The following is an 18,834-nucleotide window of genomic DNA, read 5'->3' as shown; positions in this document are numbered from 1 at the left end:
TTCCATAGCAACAGCATCACTCACCTTCACAGTAGTTACAGGCCTGAGTGAGTGCCTGGCAATGTGTTAACATGGCAACTTTTGAAACCGCAACACCCATCACTGTGCCCTCCTTACTGGCCTTATACTGCATGAGAGAAAGAGAGAGGAGGAGATTTACACGTATTCAACAAACATACACACAGAAACACATGAAGCACATGATCTTACCTCTATGTATGCCGTGTCTGTGTTGGCTGTTGGGATATGAGGCTGCCAGTCTTTCGAAGGCTTCGTGAGGTATTTGGAGTCTGTCACCACCCACTTTAATCTGGGCCAGCCTATCAGAAACCCAAGTAGTATTAGATCCATTATAAAATTCCCATCACTGGCTTTTGAAAAGAAATGGATGTGATGTGCATGTGTGAAGTCTCTGACCTTTAAACTGTAATATTTCTCCAGTGGGGGTCTTGGGTAAACCCTTTAAACAGATCTCACTGGTCAAAGCCAGACCCACGCCACAGCTACCTAACAAAAAACCAACTTGGCTGCTACCCGCATCCTGTAAACACATGGAAAACATTTCGAACACAATACCAATATGAATTGTTAGTACTCCAGTTAGCTGTCATGGCTACCTTTCGGGATAGTGGAACCTCTATGGGCACAGGAATGACTTCAGCCAACAAACAGCCATAAAACGCAACCCAGAACATACCAGGGTCACTGTTGGGATACACCAGCGCCACCTGGATCGATAACAAAACATTACTTGCAAATAATTAAAGTGAAACAGCAGCATTTTCCTAAAACAAAGGTTGCTTCTGACAATAAATACTACTTATATTAAATGTGAAGTAAATGAGTGTTTACATCAGTGTTGTTTTTGCTAACTAAAACAAAAACTATTAAAACATTTTCTTAAAGCTACACTGTGTGATATTTTCCCCCATCTAGTGGTGAAAAGGTATATGACCATCCAGTGAATTTTAGTTTCTGTTCCTCTCAATTACGATTTCGTTTTAACTCCTACAGTGGCCGATTTAGACCAAGATTAACATGAATTCCAGCTCGACCTCGTCCACATTCGACACGGTGCCTGTGGGATATTCTGTGCGCAGTGGGACCGTTGGAACTCAACTGGCCTAATTATTCGGCTAGAAAGAACTGCAGCTAATCCAGAGTGAACTTTGATGATAGTAATGTTTATTCAGTCATCCAATTGCAAGGCATAAACAGGTTTGCGTGGATATGTACATAAATGTGGTTTCTGTGAGAGAACAAATAAGGATGGTAAATATACATACACAGTTAAGAACTGTATAACTACCGGTATACTTATAAGTTACATTTGTATAATGTAACCGTAAACCAGAGCTTATTGTACCATTTATAGGCGCTAAATGCAGCTGCATTAAAAGGAGCGGAGCTGCAGCTGCAGCTGCTAACAAGCGGTGTCCGGTTACAAAAGTGTGTGCGCCGCTTTAACGTTAGCACTGCAGTGCGCTCTGTATAACAATTGTTAATATGCCGATCAGACCTGATGCATATTTCCATCAACATACATTACAAGCAAATATTTTCTATAAACGAATAAACATTGTTGATAACAAAATAGGTGAGCATTATGCTATTGTATGTTGACACAAAAATACTTCTGAGGTGACATCAACTGAATTACGTGATGACACACTCTGAAACACATCTACAATGACAATAACTATTATTACTTACGGAGTTATTAACGCACAGAAATACCACACAAGGAAAAACAGACTTTTGAGGAATAAACAAGCCAGGAAAACTCCATATAACTCTGTTACTGGAGCTGCTGAGATGAAAACTCTCTGCACATGCACCAGACAAGTCTGAACAAGTTGACGCGCATATGCGCGAGGCAGAGAATTTTGTACAGTGCCATCAAGTGTTAAAACCGGTTAAAACGCCAAAGGCGAAGCTTGAATTTACGGGTATGTCCCTCTTTGGCTAATGTACTTTCAAGATGGAGGGGCAACATGGCGACCACCGTTAGATCCCATTACCTTATGTATTTTCAATGGCATATTATAAACTTACGAGAATACTTTATTACTTGAAAGAAGTAAATATACATTAATGAGCACATATATTTTTGAAAGAACTAAGTGTTTTTAGCTTAGAATAGACTAAAAAAGTTACACAGTGTAGCTTTAATTGAAATAAGGCAGAAACTAGAAATGTTCATTAGAAATGTTGCATAAGCAACTAATTAAAAAAAAGTTGAAGTTGAAGAACTAAAATTAAACTGAAAAAAAGCGAAATAGAAAAAAAATGTGACTAAGCCACATACAATTATTCAAACCTAAGTTAAAATTAAAATTAAAACTCAAAATATAAAAATAAAAGCTAAAAATATTGATACATATTATAACAGCATAGCAATACTTCTAAAATAACACTGGTTTATGGGCACAAATCTGTCATGTAAACACCTAAATCTGAAGTATATTATCAGGAAACAATCTTAAATCACATAGAGGTTTCTTTACCCGGTCTCCTGGTTTGAGGATCTGCTCATTTTTGGTTCCCAGCTTGTTGAGGAGAGTGTAGGCCAGCTTTACACTTCGACTCCACAGTTTCCCTGTCAATCATACGCCAATAAGCCCAAAGACCTTTCTGCCACAGCATCAGCTTTCAATCAAGATAAGTGCTTTGAAGGTGACCAAGCTCAGTCTTACCATACGTAAGTGTATAGAGTGGTTTTCCTGTGATATCCAGAGCTGTGAGGGCGGGGCTTTTGCCCTGTGTGGCACCCCATCGAGTTAATGCTGCCTGAAGAGCAGGAGGCCAGTTACTGACCACACCCAACGGCTCCCCCTTCACTGGGATTATCTGCCGACCTTCTGGCCTAGGGGTGTTAGGATCTGCCTGAGGAACTGAGGAGGCAGAAACACGGTCTACATTAATGCACCACTCTTTCTTTCAGAGTCTGAGAAATGGCGAGAACTGAAGTACCTTCCACGATCTCCTCTTGGTCATCCATGAAGAACTCACTGAGTGGCGGGCGTTTGGGTCGTTTTAGCGTGTTTAGCAGCTGCTGGATCTTTGTGGACACGCGACTGGACACCGGAACACCTACACCAGGATTTGGGTCAGGCAGGGTGGGATGAGACAGACGAACAAAGACACACTCACGCACACTTTCAACTGACCTGGGAATTCGCAAATAACGACTACAGCATATGTGTAAAGGTATATACATGTATTACACTCTTCTACAGTGGTATTTATCAGTCCTGATCCAAAGATATCCTGATATACAATGGCTAATTATAAACACAATTAATCAATTTAAGTTAAATTACATACAGTATACACGACTATTCAAAAGCTTGGGATCACTTATATTTTTTTTTTTAAAGAAATCATTAGTTTTAATCAGCAAGGATGCATAAATTGTGCCAGTAAAGGCTTTAACAGTGATACATATAAATATATCTAAAATAAACAAAATATTATTCTTTTTTCAATATTTAATAATAAGAAATGTTTCGTGAGCACCAAATCAGCATATTAGGCTTCTTTCTGAAGGATCATGAGACACTGAAGACTGGAGTAAATTCAGCTTTTCCATCACAGGAATAAATTACAATATTTAATATATTAAATTATTATATTTTTAAATTAGAAAAATATCTTATAATATTACTGTTTTACTGCATTTAATCAGATAAATCTTAACGACTACAAACTTTTGAATGGTAGTGCATTTTTACATCTTTATTCTGATATATTATTGTATTTTTTCAATATAAAAAATACTAAAAGACTTTGGAATATGGTGCAAAAGTCATATTGACTTTTTTATCATACATGTATGGTGCTTTTGCATCCTTTTTAAATTTAGTGTCAAGACTGAGTAAAAACCACATGTAAGCAGAGATGGAGGGATGAGTGATCTACTATTATTTATTTATTTTCCTAAAGAAGTGCAGGGTTTCAATCTGGTTCTCTATCTGTGTGACACATATACATCATACAAACACAAACACACAGCTTTAAAGTCAATCTACAGGACATGTCTAAGACCAATCATTACCTCTGCCTACTCTTCTCACTGACAGAGAAAAGCAACAGGACACAAGTGGATAAAAGGTGGAAAAGAAAAAAGAAACGGGATGCGATTAATGAAGCAATCAAACACAGCATTCATAAAGACTTATTGAATTGTCCCTACTGAGATGTTAACGCAAAGTTCTGAGAGACATGAGAAGAAAGTTATGAAAAGGCGCTTAAAGATTGACATACATTTTCAGAGTATGTATGTTTAATGTAGCACACAACAAATGCATGTTTCTCTTTTTATCTCTCTCTCTTTTACTCTTTTACACACACAAACACACACACTCAGTACCATCTGCTGTCTCCATCATGCTGGACCGGCTCTGTCCTCGACTCATGCCTCGCACCACGGCATTGGTAGGCAGATCCACACGAGAGCCTCTGGCCTGAGCTTGGGATGGCACATCTGGAGGCCCGACTCCTCCTCCTGGATCTGGTCAAAGATAACACATATTACTCACTCGTAACAAACCCTCAGAGTTTTAAAGATATTTTACCCTCGCTCATAAAGGAATAGCTCACCCAAAAACGAAAAATTAATTTTCCAATTACTGTAATTACCTTCCAAATCTGTATGGCTTTCTTTCTTAAGAGGAAAGCAAAAGGAGAAATATAATAGAATCATGTTTGTGGTGATTTTTTTTAGTCCAATTGTGAACTATTACTTTAAGAGTCTGTGTAAAACTATGTCCACTTCAGTATATGCTTCCTTCCATTGCTTAAACTAGTGATTAGCCCAAGGATATTTTAAAGATAACATTTACTAATTACTTTGTTATTATAATATGGATTTCTAAAATACTTGATTCTGATTGATTCATAATTCTGTGTTCAAATATTTCTATACAATGCCATGTAAACTGTATACAGTAAAAGACACTGATTTCCTACATACACTTCCGTTGAAAAGTTTTTTCCATTGAATATGTAAAATTAATACTTTTATTCAGCAAATATTAAGCAGCAGAACTGTTTTCAACATTGACAGTAAAAAAACATGTTACTTGAGCACCAAATCAGCATATTAGAATAATTTCTTATATATTAAAATAGAAAACAGATATTTTAAGCTCTAATAATATTTCACACTATTACAATTCTTACTGCATTGTTTATTAAATAAATCCATCCTTGGTGTGCATGACATTTCTTTAAAAAACATTACAAATCTTACTGACCCCAAACGGATTTAGTTTCATGTCACTGAAATCACTCTGCAGTCTCTTCCTTGTCACATTATAAAGTAACTTAAACTCAAATTAATATTTAATGCTATTTTATTTATTTATTTATTTATTTGCTAAGTAGCTGTGCAATTAGTGGGATACAGTCACTCACTCATTATCCCAAAATAAACCTCTCTTACATAACCGTCTCTGGTTGTATTATGTCTCATGATCATCATACATCATTCTTTTCATAATCTTTCATCAAAATGGAATAACTTTCTCTGTCTCTGTAGACCAAGACTGTGAGGGCAGAGAAAAATATCATTAACCAAAAAATATAATATCATAGCCTACAGAATATTCTGTTTCAAGTCTGATGCAAATAAACAAGGGTTTTTGCAAGGGTGCGAATACCATTGCATGTTGTCTTTGCATTCACAATTGGAAGTTCCCCTTGGTTAACCCCACCATCTGCATGCGTTCTACACCTATTGTCTACATCTTTTGACATTTCACACACACTCAGGGTATGTCATGTGCAGGAAAAGCACACACTCTGAATAAGTACAGTCTGGGATCAAGTGTGTATTACGCTATGGATGATCAGTCCTGAACCACATAACAAGCTCAACCAGATCTCTCAGAACCTTTATTATTTTTGCATCAGCTCCTATAGACAGGCCAATCATTCATAGGTTGAAACACACAGGTGGGGCAGAGGCTTAAGGGTGGAGTGTGTGGAGGGGTAGATAATATTTGTAACTCACAACAAATCTTAAACACACAGGGCAAGCTGAAAGATTTCTAACACTTGACTTTACCTCTTCCTATTCTTCTCACTGACAGTCACAAAAGATATAAATGAACAGAAAATAAAGATTTGAAAAGACAAACAATTCAGAAATAATGAAGCAATGAAAAGTTGCACAAAATGCCTGGTTAAGCTGCTAAAATTAATACTTATAACCAAATGGTAAAATCTAAAGTGTATGTAAAATGACAAAAAGTGTGTGGGGTTATCGTGACTCACCGATGCGTGTCTGAGCGAAGGCCTCAGCCAGGGCGGAAGGCTGGGAGTGGGAGTGGGGCGGGTGGGCAGGTGCAGGTGGAGGTGGGACCTGCTGAGACTGAGGCTGAGGGGCCTGGGTGGGCCGAGACTCCCCATGTGAGAGAGTGGAGGAGGCAGAGGAGGAGGTGGAGGAGGCATGCAGAGAGCTATTAATCCAGGTGTCTGGAGACTGCTGAGGCCCTGTGCTTTCACTTGACACGGCCTCATCATCAGAGGAAGATGAGGAGTCTGACAGAGAAACAGACAGAGAGAGGGAAGGGAAAAAAGAAGAAGAAATAGAAATTAAAAGACAAGGAAGATAATGATAGAATGAGTACAAGAATAAAGGTAAGAACTATTGAAGTTGTATCCAAACAATAGTAAATATATATGAATATTAACACAAATTAAAATTAAATGTAAAAAAATGTAAAAGTAACTAAAATTAAAATAATGTATAACATAAAAATTTGATATAAACGTATTAAAATAACTTTTTTTATTTGTTTTCATTTTATGTGTTAATATTTATTTGTCTGGCTATCACCAGACCAAGCTCAATTTAAGATGAACATTGGTCTGGGGAGTCTGCTCTGTATGTATTTTCTACTGCACACGGGAGCATAAACGCGCATAAATTAAATGACTCTGTACGCAATTGGATAGTCCTTCAACCAATCAGACCACAAGAGGCATGATAAACAAGCATAATTCAAATGACTCTGTACGCAATTGGATAGTCTTTCAACCAATCAGACCACAAGAGGCGTGATCAACGGGCAACGACCCATCGCTTCTCTATCCGTTATCGTGATAATCCCTCCAATAGCGGGCCAGGTGGATAAGCCAGTCTGTGATTGGTTTCCGCAAAAGTGTAACAGAAGCAGTAGAAATTAATGTACGGGTGAGTTGAGTTGAGTTGCCGGGCGAAATCAAATCGCTGGCAGATCAGGCTGGGTTTACCCAGTCTAAATATTTATATTAATAAATATAATAAATATACATGAATATTAACACATTAAATTAAATATATATATATATATATATATTCTTTTAAAGTAACTAAAATTATAATAATTTATAACATATAAAAATGAGATATAAACTTATTTATGAGATTTGTGTAGCTAAATAAATGTTGATAAACTGAAACAAAATCAGCAAAAAATCTAAGAAAAAAAATATTTAATTAAAACTAAAATAACGTGTGCAATCTTTCCTGCATGATTATTATATAAAATACATAGGGATAATGATTTGACGCTGTCGGAGTTTCACTGAGAAGTACCAGTACTTTGCCATTTTAAACAGGAAAAGTGTAAGCTCTAGAATAACTATATTAACTATTAAATATAAAATGATATATTTCTTTACTATATGTGGTGTTGTTCTGTACATTTACATGATATATTTATCTCTAGCTGTCTAGTATGTATGTGTAATGGTTTATTTGGTGCTTGTATACATTACCTGGTGGTGTGCAGTTGTCAATTGGTGACTGTACATATGTGGACCGACGTTTGGTTGGCATGGGCAGCGCCATCTTTTCCTCTTTATGCTTGGCCAATGCTGCCTGGACTGCCTCAGTGTGGATATCTGAGACAAAAAAAAAACTTGTTTTATTCCTAGGACCTCTGCATTTAGTGTGATGTTAGCAGATACCTCAGTAGATGATTTTATCCAAAGTGACAGGTAAAGTCAACCTTGAACATCCTGGGGCTAAATGCTTTGCTCCAGAGTACAAAGCTGATTTGAATCTCATTAACTGTCTGCCTTTATCTCGATTCAAATCAGTAACTTTTGTATTATCAGCAAAGCTTTTTAAGCAATAAGCATTCACCTATCACTTTTGGCAATAATTCGACAACAAGGTCATGAACATGCTCTATGACAACAGTAGGACAGTAAAATATATATTCACAACTGTGCATATACAAGCAACTGAACAAACAACCTACAATCAAGTACACAAGCTACTGTTTTTCGTTTGCCACAAGGCACCAGAAATCCACAATGACACATTTCATCTAGGCAACCATTTTGTCCAAGTACAACTGCCATGGCAGATGACTAAACAGTTCATACAAGGATATGGTCAGAGAACAGGAAAATATTACCATCTGCAGACACTCTGTAAACCTCACACCCCATAAATCTCAAGTAAAGACTGGTCTATATACAGCTAAATGGAATTCTATAGCAACATTTTATAGGTGGAGTGTGTTGTTTGTTCAGTGTTGAAATACTTTCTCCTATCCCAGTTAAAAGTCCCCATGAAATAAAAATAAAAAAGTTTTTTGGCTTTTAGTATGAATTTGTTAGCCTTACTGTTATATATAAGCTAGTGTGCTCCAAAACAATGACAAAATTCGCATTTAGACGATATAAGCATTCAAAACAGTCTCTCACTTCCGCCTAGCCTGGATGCCAGCCGAATTTAGCCCCGCCCACAATTTTTTTTGCTCGGGCAATTCGGTCTGGACTCGCTCCATAGAGGAGTAATTATGCCCGAACAGAAACTATTCGGACCAATGAAATTGTCAGGGCGGGCTTTAGACGATGATGGACAGATGATCAACAGTAACGTAATCATCCACGTCATCGAAGGCTCTTGGGTTGAATTTGCTCTTATCCTAAACGGAGAACTTGTTCGTATATGCATTCACCTTCACTATTTCTCTCAGAAACGATGATCGTGTTGGTAAGTAGCTACTCTGTGTATCCTTAAATAATTTTATTACTGGCAAAGATCGTTTACACGCATCTTTTTCTTGTAACGTTACTTAATCCAGCGTGCGTGCAGACAGGGTTTCCAAGTGTTTTTGCAATGTCGCGCACAATTGCTACTCAAAACTATAGCCCAAAACAATAACTTTCCGGGGTGTTCTCCGGAAAAAATGGCGTTTGGTTGGCAAAATATGTTATTTTGGCAAGGTTGCCTGCTAAAATTTGCATTCCTGGGTTTATATAATCACATAATTGGGGTCGCTTTAACCCGCGGACATGGAGAAAAACACAGACTTGGCAACACAGTGCAGTTGAGTTCTGTTGACATTTGACAACTAACGTTACGCGTCGCTCCGTTGCTCTGATTGGTTGTGGGTCTATCCAATTGAGGTCTTTCCTGGCTCGGTTGAAACACGCCCCATAATCAAAGCTCAATGGAGCGGTACCAGACTCAAATTCTGACTAGAATTGAGTATGGCCACGCCAGGCTAACTTCCGCCAATATGAATCAATGATTTTGATGACATCACTCACGCACTTCAGCTATCAGATTTTCTGTCCAATCAAATGCACTCTAGAATCTAAAGTGTCCCACCCCCTACATTATAAATAGACGCTGAAGCTGCGGCTGAAATTGGTCACTTGTTCACACATTTACTATTTTCTACATGGTGAATGGCACATAGTGCACTATATAGGGGATAGGGAACAATTCAGACAGTGTAAATGCGTTCCATTGGGGTGAAGGAAGTCTGGTTTCACACAAACCGGTCCAGAGACAAGATAGCAGAGCGGATCTTATGTGTGAGTCAGCACATACCAGGAAATGTATCGGACCCATGTGAATTGTGCACAGAATAGACTTGGTCGGCGTCGTGTCATAGCTGGGGGTGTGGCGTGGGGGCGGAGTCGACGTGGGGGAAAACAGTTCATTCCCCCACAATGTAAATGCATGGGGTTAACCCAGTTTAGCCTGTGTAGAATCACTTTTGCCGCTCTACAGAGCAAGATATATAGAAAAACTGATTGGGTCAGATTGTCCTTACAGTATCTGTGACTGATAAACGACCCAACAAACGACCCAACGGAATCAATGGCCAGAGGTGTCATTTTCTCATCAAAATACATGCTGCTCCGCCGCCCCCAATATAGGTATGACATGCCTACTTCATTAATCACCCAGTCTTTCGATGAAGACGTAAACTCATTGTTCCTGAATTTAGTGGATTAAAAGTATGCATTACATACATTTAACGTTTTAAAAAGGTTCATAAAACGTGTCTTGTGCTATGAAATTGATATTTGCCGTTGACATGTCAGTGTCACAATATTACTAGAATTACAGACAATAGCGAATTTTTTTTTATTTACTTTTTTATAGCAACCGTCTTCATCAAAAGACTGGGTGATTTATGAAGTAGCCTAGCTATTAAGTCGCGTAATATTTTGAATGTTTTGTACATTAATAACCTCACGCATTATGTGGGTATGTGACCGCTCATCGTGAAAACTGCTTTAACGATAAATTGAGTCCCGTGACAAGTATGACTTTATTGGCGTTTTGTTCAACAAACTTTTGCCATTGCAATGAATGAAATCTCTTTGTTAAATCTTTACAATAATACCAGCATCATCTAGTGCAAATGTTTAATTGTAATGGATGTATTGCACAGGCTTTTGGAATTGACAAACAGCTCCGTCTGTTTATTTAGCAGTATAAAACTTCAGATCAGGTTTTTTTTTTACTTACTAGAGGTGCAGACTTTTAGGGACTGCATCAAGCAAAAATAAATCGTAATCATTACAAAGAGTAAAGATAAAGCGTCTAACAAGGTCTATGTGAATTCATTCTAATGGCGGATTTGACGTTTTGTGGGTGTTCCCAGTAATGCCGACCAAGTCTATGCTATATTTTAAAGCGATATGGAGGAGATTAAAGGAGGAGAAATGGTTAGAGATGGGGAGGAAACTGCGGCTTTACCAAGCTCAGCGGCTCTGGCTGAGCTGTGATATAAACTAAATGCTATTGGCTATTTTTAAAGAAGCTGTTCGATATGTCCCGCCCTGTCTTCCGGTTTCAGTGGAAATTAAGTCAACACATTGAATAATGCTGATGTGTATCATTGTTTTTGCTATTTTGTTTAAAAAGTCACCTCAGAGTCAAACTCTGGCTTGCACTATAATGAAAGATAAAGAAAATGTAACAGAAAAAAAGTTTTGCATGTTGTCAAGCTGTTCTAACCTGATCTGTAGCGTTCATCTCTAGTCCCGCTGCTTCGGTGTGTCCGCCGTGTGCGCCGGTGGCGAGAAGATGAGGAGGATGAGTTTGACGGGCCAGGTTCAGGTACAGAGGCGGAGGCGGAGGCGGAGGCGGAGGCGGAGCTTGGACCAGGGGACTGCTCATCATATGCCGGAGGCGGAGCCAAATCTGTAGAGATAATAAGAGTGAACTTCATTCAAACTGGCAGATGGAGTCAATGATTACAGAAAATGGAAGATATGAATGGGAAGGAGATGTGAAGAGCTGACAATAAAATAATAACGTTTCATGCTGCAGTCCTATATTTGAGCAGTAGAAGGCAGTGCAGAGGGACTTTGGATGGAACCCCTTCAACCTCAAGAGGAACAGCCTGAGAAGATGTTTCATAACCACATTATCATATGAGTCAGTAGACGAATAAAACAAGGAGAGAGAGAGAGATAATATGGCAGAATGAGATGGAGGGAGGAGGTTGAAGCAGGGATATTTCTGCATTTCTTACCTAGTGTTTGTGTCAAGAAAGGTGCTAAAACTTTGGCCCTCTTCTTCTCGTATCCTTTTTGTGTGATGTCACCTAAAAAAAGAGAGATAATGTGATTACCAGTTAAAAAACACGGACAGAATGAATTCAACACATTTCGTTTTGGGGTACATTTTTTTGGTCAAATGTTATAGAACAGCCAGATAGATTGTGGTTTATCTTTCCAGTGTCATTGGCCCCCAATGTTTTTTTTTTTTGAATGACACTTGGATCACAAAACATCCAACCAAGCACATCAAAGGGGTACCTAGATTGTTATAGGAAATTATAGCTGGATTGTCAATTTATTAATATAATTGTGATTATCTCATGAGGTTTTTTAAAAGAAAGTAATACTTTAATTCAGCAAGGATGCATTAAATTGATCAAAAGTGACAGTAAAGGCATTTATAATGTTGCAAAAGATTTCCATTTCAAATAAATGCTGTTCTTTTGAACTTTCTATTAATCAAAAAAAATATATATCACATTTTCCACAAAAATATTAAGCAGCACAGCTTTTTGACATAAATGACTGATAATAGTAAGAAATGTTTCTTGAGCAACAAATCAGCATATATTAGAATGATTTCTGAAGGATCATGTGACACTGAAGACTGAAGTAATGACGCTGAAATTTCAGTTTAGCCACCATAGGAATAAATTACATTTTAATATATACTCAAATAGAAAATAATTGTTTTAAATTGTACAATATTTCTGATTTCACCGTCTTGGTAAGCATGCGAAAACATGCTCCAATCCCAAACACTCAAAAAACAACCCCAAAAAATAATGTTAAATAATATCAAGTATAATATTGAAAGGAACGCATTACTGGAGTTGATGAACGAGGTGTGGGAACTACGACTTTTGCCTCAAAAAGCTCGTAATTTACTGCTTATTAATAGTTAGTAAGGTTGTGTTTGTAGCGTTTAAGTGTTGGTATTGGGCAGGATTAAGGGGTGTAGAATATGGTCATGCAGAATAAAGCATTAATATGTGCTTTATAAGTACTAATAAACAGCCAATACGAAAGCGAACAAGCAACTAGTTAAAAGTGAGAATTGTTCCCCATACTAAAGTGTTATCGAATCCTAAAAGATTATCACATCCTTACATTCTGACAGCCAAGTTGATTTGTGGGAGTTAATGCTGGATTCATGTGTGTGTTTGTGAGTGTGAAAGAGAGCAGAATGTGTAATCTAGTGGGATTATGCAGGATGGAGAGAGCTTTGGTTATGATACGTGAGCCGCTCAAGCTCATTTCAACACATCGCCTAAAGGGGAAAGATTTCAAAAGAGATAACATGAAAATATTTATCATCCCATAGAAATCAGATTGGCCTTTACGCTTAAACATTGACAGCAAACAGCACGGATTCATAAGAGAGGCCACTAAACAAACCATTCTTTCAAGAGCATTTTCAAAGCATTTTCCACATTAAAAAAAACGGAAAATGGCGAAGGAAGAGTCAACTCCCATAAGTAATGCATGAGGACCGAACCCAGCTGCACCATGGGGTATTTTTAGCTTCAACAGACTGTTCTATCACATGAAGATATGAAGGGGGTTGTGTATATATGTTCAGTTTGTATATGATTCTTTGAGGGTTATTCAGAATGAATGTTTTGGACTGCAATAAATGGCACAAGTAAATGCGTTCTTCTAATTCAACCGCAAACTAGAAGGTTTTATTGGTGGCCTAAGGTGGTCCAGTCCACACTGAGGCTCAGATGGATTGTGATTGGTCGTTTGGAGAGTGATGATAATGTGAAGTGAGTGACAACACACTAAGGCAGACATCTACTTTTATCCATGATCACTCACTCATATGCAGGGCATAACCTAAAGTTAGACATCAACACTGTCAGTCCATGCAACAGTAACCTGTAACATTTATGCTACAATACCACCTCAAAATCGTACTTCCATAATTCTACATTTGGAATTGTATTACTGTAAAGTATAGTGAAATTGCCCATTCTAAACCATATAACCTGCATGTCATCTGTACAATCTTAACCTGTAATCCAGACATTATGCCTTAAATGTAACCTTAATTCTGAAAACCCATGCAAACTCATCCTGAAAAGTATCAGTTATTCCAAATTGTGCTGGCCTGAGATCCAAATCTTATTTTAACTAGAATCAATGCCATAAATCCACTCTTTAATCCAACCCTTATCATAAACATCTAATCCAAATACGCATTTTATATCTTTTAACCATATTTACTTTTTTTTGTATTTGCATGGCATTATGGGCAAAAGTCCTATGACAAGTGACCTTTTTCGGTAAAGCAGTTTTTTTCCTGTCTCTGGAATTTTTTATTTAGTTTATGCATACATAAACAACTACTGGCATGCATGCACACACAGACAGAAACATGGGGATTTGTTTGGGCCCTGGGAGAAAGGAGGACGTCACTTCTTTAAGAGCTAAAGATACATGCGTGTTATTGTTCGACTGTGATTATCAAAATAGAAAGTATGGGGAACACAAATTCACTACGACCTCAATAAACTCCTAATTTACTGCTTATTAATAGTTAGTAAGGTAGTTTTTGTAGCATTTAAGTTTAGGTATTGGGTAGGATTAAGGGATGTAGAATATGGTCATGCAGAATAAGGCATTAATATGTGCTTTATAAGTACTAATCAACAGCTAATATACTAGTAATATGTATGCTAATAAGCAACTAGCTGTGTCTATCTATGCATCGTGTGTGTGTGTGTGTGTGTGTGTGTGTGTGTGTGTGTGTGTGTGTGTGTGTGTGTGTCAGTGTCCCTTGATTAGCTGACATGAGACGCATCCACACAGACAGGACACTGACACACACACACACACACACACACACACACACACACACACACACACACACACACACACACACACACACAGACAGGACACTGGCACACACACACACACACACACACACACACACAGACAGGACATTGGCATACAGCGCACTCTCTTGTGTCTTGTCGCGCTTGGAAGCATTTACATGAATAGGAGCGTGATCATGTAACGCTAAGCAAAAATGGATATAAAAACGGACGCTGCGTTATTTGCGTTAAATATTTTTAATGCGTTAAGCTTCCGTTTCACGTTGACCGAGTTTGGTGGAGATTGAATAAATCGCCTACGAGGAGAACGAAAAAACTCAGACCCTGAATTATACAAATATTCACGTTCAAACAAAAACTTTCTGTGAAAAAAAGACACTTATAAACAGACACTTGTAGAAAACAATGTGAATTTTGTTTTAAAATAAATTTGAACTATGCCAGTAAATAATGAATTTAAAGACAAATGTGTCAAAAGTGATCTTTGCAAACACAGCACATGACCTTAAAGCACATGTATAGAAAACACACTCACACTCCTCTGTTTTAAAAAAGAGTTCTGTCTGAATGAGTACATGGAATCACGGCTGTCAGGTGATAAGATAATTAGTCCAGAGATGTTTTTTCAAGAATTACTTTTTGTAATTGCAATTTTTTTTAACTATCCACTCACCTAATTTAATATATATTTTTGTTATAGCTTATGATTATATATTTTTATTTTATTGCTCAACAGTAGTTCTCATCGCCGATGAGGTCTTTAAATATTTTGAGAAGGTCTTAAAAAAGTCTTAAAAAGGTATTAAAATTTACTTCAGGATTCCTGCATATACCCTGCATATGCATCATACGTGATCTTCGCAAACACAGCACATGACGTTTTTATTTAAAATTAGAAAGTTTTAAATTAGTTAAATTAGATTAGTTAAATTATAAAGTTGTCCGGCTCGAAGAGAACAATATATGTACGGGGACACATGAAATGTCTACAAATGTATGTCCTCAGAAATCACAGACACACACACACACACACACACACACACACACACACACACACACACACACACACACACACACACACACACACACACACACACACACACACACACACACACACACACACAGAGAGAGAGAAACAAGTTTTTTTTTTTATCCTGCTTCAAAACTAACACAATGCTGCCATCTTGTGTTCATTGAGGGAAGGGCAGCACACACGGGCACAATACATTATACAAATAAATATTTATAAAATATATATATATTCATCTGAAAAATAGTACAGTCATTTTAAATTAATCTAAGTTCAATTACCAAACATACAATCTTAATTTAATTTAAATCAAAATATTATTTTACAAGATATGAGACAATTTCTGTTCCCCTTTTTTTGTCCTTATTTAATCCCTCGCCATGGCAACACCGTTTGAGATATCCAATATTCGTTCGCATTTTAGCATCTTCCGTATCTTTGTTTCATGTTGACCGAGTTTGGTGGAGACTGAATAAATCGCCTACGAGGAGAACGTAAAAACTCAGACCCTGAATTACATAAATATTCACCTTCAAACCAAAATATCTGACTTCCTGTTGGTCGGAGCTAATGACTGTAAATTAGAAAGTTGTCCGGCTCGAAGAGAACAATATATGTACCGAGTTTGGTGACTGAAGATAAAACTAACCCCCCCCACTTTTGTCAAAAGGTGGCGCTAGAGAGCCCCTCATCCCCGCCCATTTCTGAGGCTTTGTCCATAGCCGCGTTTCCACCGAAATTACCCGGAACTATTTGTACCAGGAACTTTTTTCCCAGGAACTTTTTCTCCCCCAGACCTGCTACAATCTGCGTTTCCACCGCGGTCTAAAGTACCGGGGAGATTAGGCAAATTAGTCCGGTGACGTGGGAATGCGCGCGACTGCTTCTCCCAGTCACCGACGGACATGAATCACTTTTGCGCGATACTGTCTGCAACAATAACAAGTGTAGGTGATGCAAGCAGCGCTGCTTTTGCTGATTATGTACACACATTACCAACACTGCTTATTTAAACGTGCACTTTCACCTGGTTTGACCATTTTAATGCAAAATGGGATGATGGGCAATCCAAAATCTGAATGTGTTGTAATAGCTCAATTCCAAAACAAAACATTTTCTATAAAAGGATAATGAGGTTTCAGTCATGACAGATGTGTGAAAAGTTAATTGAATGAAAACAATAGACTGAATTAAGCGGTTGAAAGATTAGGTACTAGACTGCAAGTATTTTATTTTTTATCACAATAACATCTCTTAACATTCACAAAAAAAAAAAAAATCACATGACTAGTATTACAATATGCTTCATTAAATGCATAATATTAGAGACTTCTTCCTCAAATTTGAAATGAAGCAGGACCACACTTATGGCTTCACTTAAGTTGTGATTATAAGTTATTATACTACATTCACATAGTTATACATTTAAAAATATAATATTTGGGTTTTCTAGATATGTTTATGTGCATATTCAGAAAGACTTGCGAGCAGCAGCCCTTTTATTTGCTTCCTACACTATATGAATACAATTAGAATGTGGTTATATAGTTAGAATGTGGAAATTAAAGACACAGTGACATTTTACACATTTTAGACAGATTAGTTCTTACAAAATTAAAATAAAAGTGTGCAAAGACAAATAAATTACTAGAACAATAAAATGAAAATATAAAATGTGAAAACAACAATATAAAAAAAGTGTATTTTTCAGTAACCTGTCCAAGAGCTGTGCCAACACGTACAATATATAAAGTACAAATGTGGTAGTGCAAATGCTTCATTCAAGCGGCTGGTCATTGTGGCTACATCTTGAACAACTGGACAAACTGTCCAAGAACAGACAGAAACCCGGTCTGAAAGTCCCTCTGCTGCCGTCTGCTTTCTTCCGCTTCTGACTGGTGGAATGCCAGCTCTTGCCTCCTCATCTCTCCTCGGCCTGGCTCTCCAGTAACAGCTGCATATATTGGTCAGTTCTTGTCCATGCTGCAGGGTTAGCATCATCCTCCATGTCCCTCAGTGCATCAAGAAAGTCACAGTCCCTTTTCCTTTTCTCTAAGTAGAAAAATTGCACAGAAACACATGGAAATTAATACACAAGACAACCATGAAACAATAGAAACCATCAATTAATTATTTAAAGTGTTTTCACTACAAATAATGAACAATTGCTTGCCCAGCTTGAACAATGCCCAGTGTGCAATTTTTATCATGGGCAATTTAAGTTTACAATTAAAAACAACAAAACCATTAAGGATTACACATCAGTTTTTAAATATATACACATTTTTGTCAGCTTTATAACGTACTGGTGACCGCGGGGGAAAACACGCTGGTCTCCGTTGCCTGCGATTCATCAGGGCCACTCGTTACACCTGGAAAAGCACGTTGAAAAAAGTTACTGCAACGTGTTTAAACACTGCAACGAGTTTAATAGATGATACCAAGATGATATATTTAACTTACCTTCAACCCACTCGGATTCCTGGATGGTTTCCAACAACGCACTAGCCGAGTCTTTCGTTACCGCTGTACCAGAAAAGGACGGTCTGTGTCCCAGCAACGGCGGTCATACCACTTGTTGATACGCCGGTCGGAACCGCTCCGGTTGTTATGATCCTTTAATTTCTTGTAATCTTGTCTAATTTCTTCAACTTCTCTCTGCACTGTTTTCCAGTGTGACTGGAACCGAGTCGATATCTTCAGTTATACCTTTTCATTGCGGGTCGCCGTTTCCAGTTCCCGCTGGATGTCCTCCTCCGCATATATGCTCAATAAAGCCTGAACCTCGTCGTCGGTCCATCGGTCGAATTTTTTGTTGAACTCCATTGTTGCAAAAAAAATATTTACTGAACGCAAAACCCACGGAACCCACCTCGCAAAAGACTTGTAAATATGGCGGTGGAAAAAAAAATAGCTGCGAGAGCTCAACCAATCAGCATGTTCAGCGCCCAAGTCCCACCCCCGAAAGTTCGGGAACTTTTGAAAAGTCCCACCTCGCAAGCAGGGCCGTTTGGAGGGGGAAATATTTACCCGGAACTTCATTTAGACCCTGGTTCCTGCGGTCGAAACACACCGAGTTCCCCCCCAAAGTTCCTGGTTCCGGGGTAAAGTTCCTGCGGTGGAAACGCGGCTCATGTGTACTGACTGACA

General features: G+C 38.0%; 2 protein-coding genes across 2 annotated transcripts in view; both read right to left on the bottom strand.

Moving 5' to 3' along the window:
• Window positions 1–18,834, bottom strand: part of chchd4b (coiled-coil-helix-coiled-coil-helix domain containing 4b) — a 616,826-nt gene that overhangs the window by 254,464 nt on the left and 343,528 nt on the right. The gene's annotated exons all lie outside the window — the stretch shown is intronic.
• The window catches only part of dip2bb (disco-interacting protein 2 homolog Bb), a 62,507-nt gene that overhangs the window by 29,829 nt on the left and 13,844 nt on the right, over window positions 1–18,834 (bottom strand). The window contains exons 2-13 of the mRNA XM_079840756.1: window positions 11,787–11,858; window positions 11,267–11,452; window positions 7,768–7,893; window positions 6,280–6,546; window positions 4,373–4,513; window positions 2,974–3,093; window positions 2,697–2,894; window positions 2,508–2,599; window positions 618–728; window positions 418–541; window positions 211–320; window positions 25–127 (exon numbers count right to left, since the gene is read on the bottom strand). Coding sequence (XP_079696882.1) covers window positions 25–127; window positions 211–320; window positions 418–541; window positions 618–728; window positions 2,508–2,599; window positions 2,697–2,894; window positions 2,974–3,093; window positions 4,373–4,513; window positions 6,280–6,546; window positions 7,768–7,893; window positions 11,267–11,452; window positions 11,787–11,858 — 1,650 coding nt within the window. The remainder of the gene's footprint in view (window positions 1–24; window positions 128–210; window positions 321–417; window positions 542–617; window positions 729–2,507; window positions 2,600–2,696; window positions 2,895–2,973; window positions 3,094–4,372; window positions 4,514–6,279; window positions 6,547–7,767; window positions 7,894–11,266; window positions 11,453–11,786; window positions 11,859–18,834) is intronic.

This window comes from Gobio gobio (assembly GCF_949357685.1).
Source record: "Gobio gobio genome assembly, chromosome: 17".
Taxonomy (NCBI): Eukaryota; Metazoa; Chordata; class Actinopteri; order Cypriniformes; family Gobionidae; genus Gobio; species Gobio gobio.
Note: the sequence above shows the minus strand (reverse complement) of the source record. Positions and strands in the feature narration are given on the sequence as shown.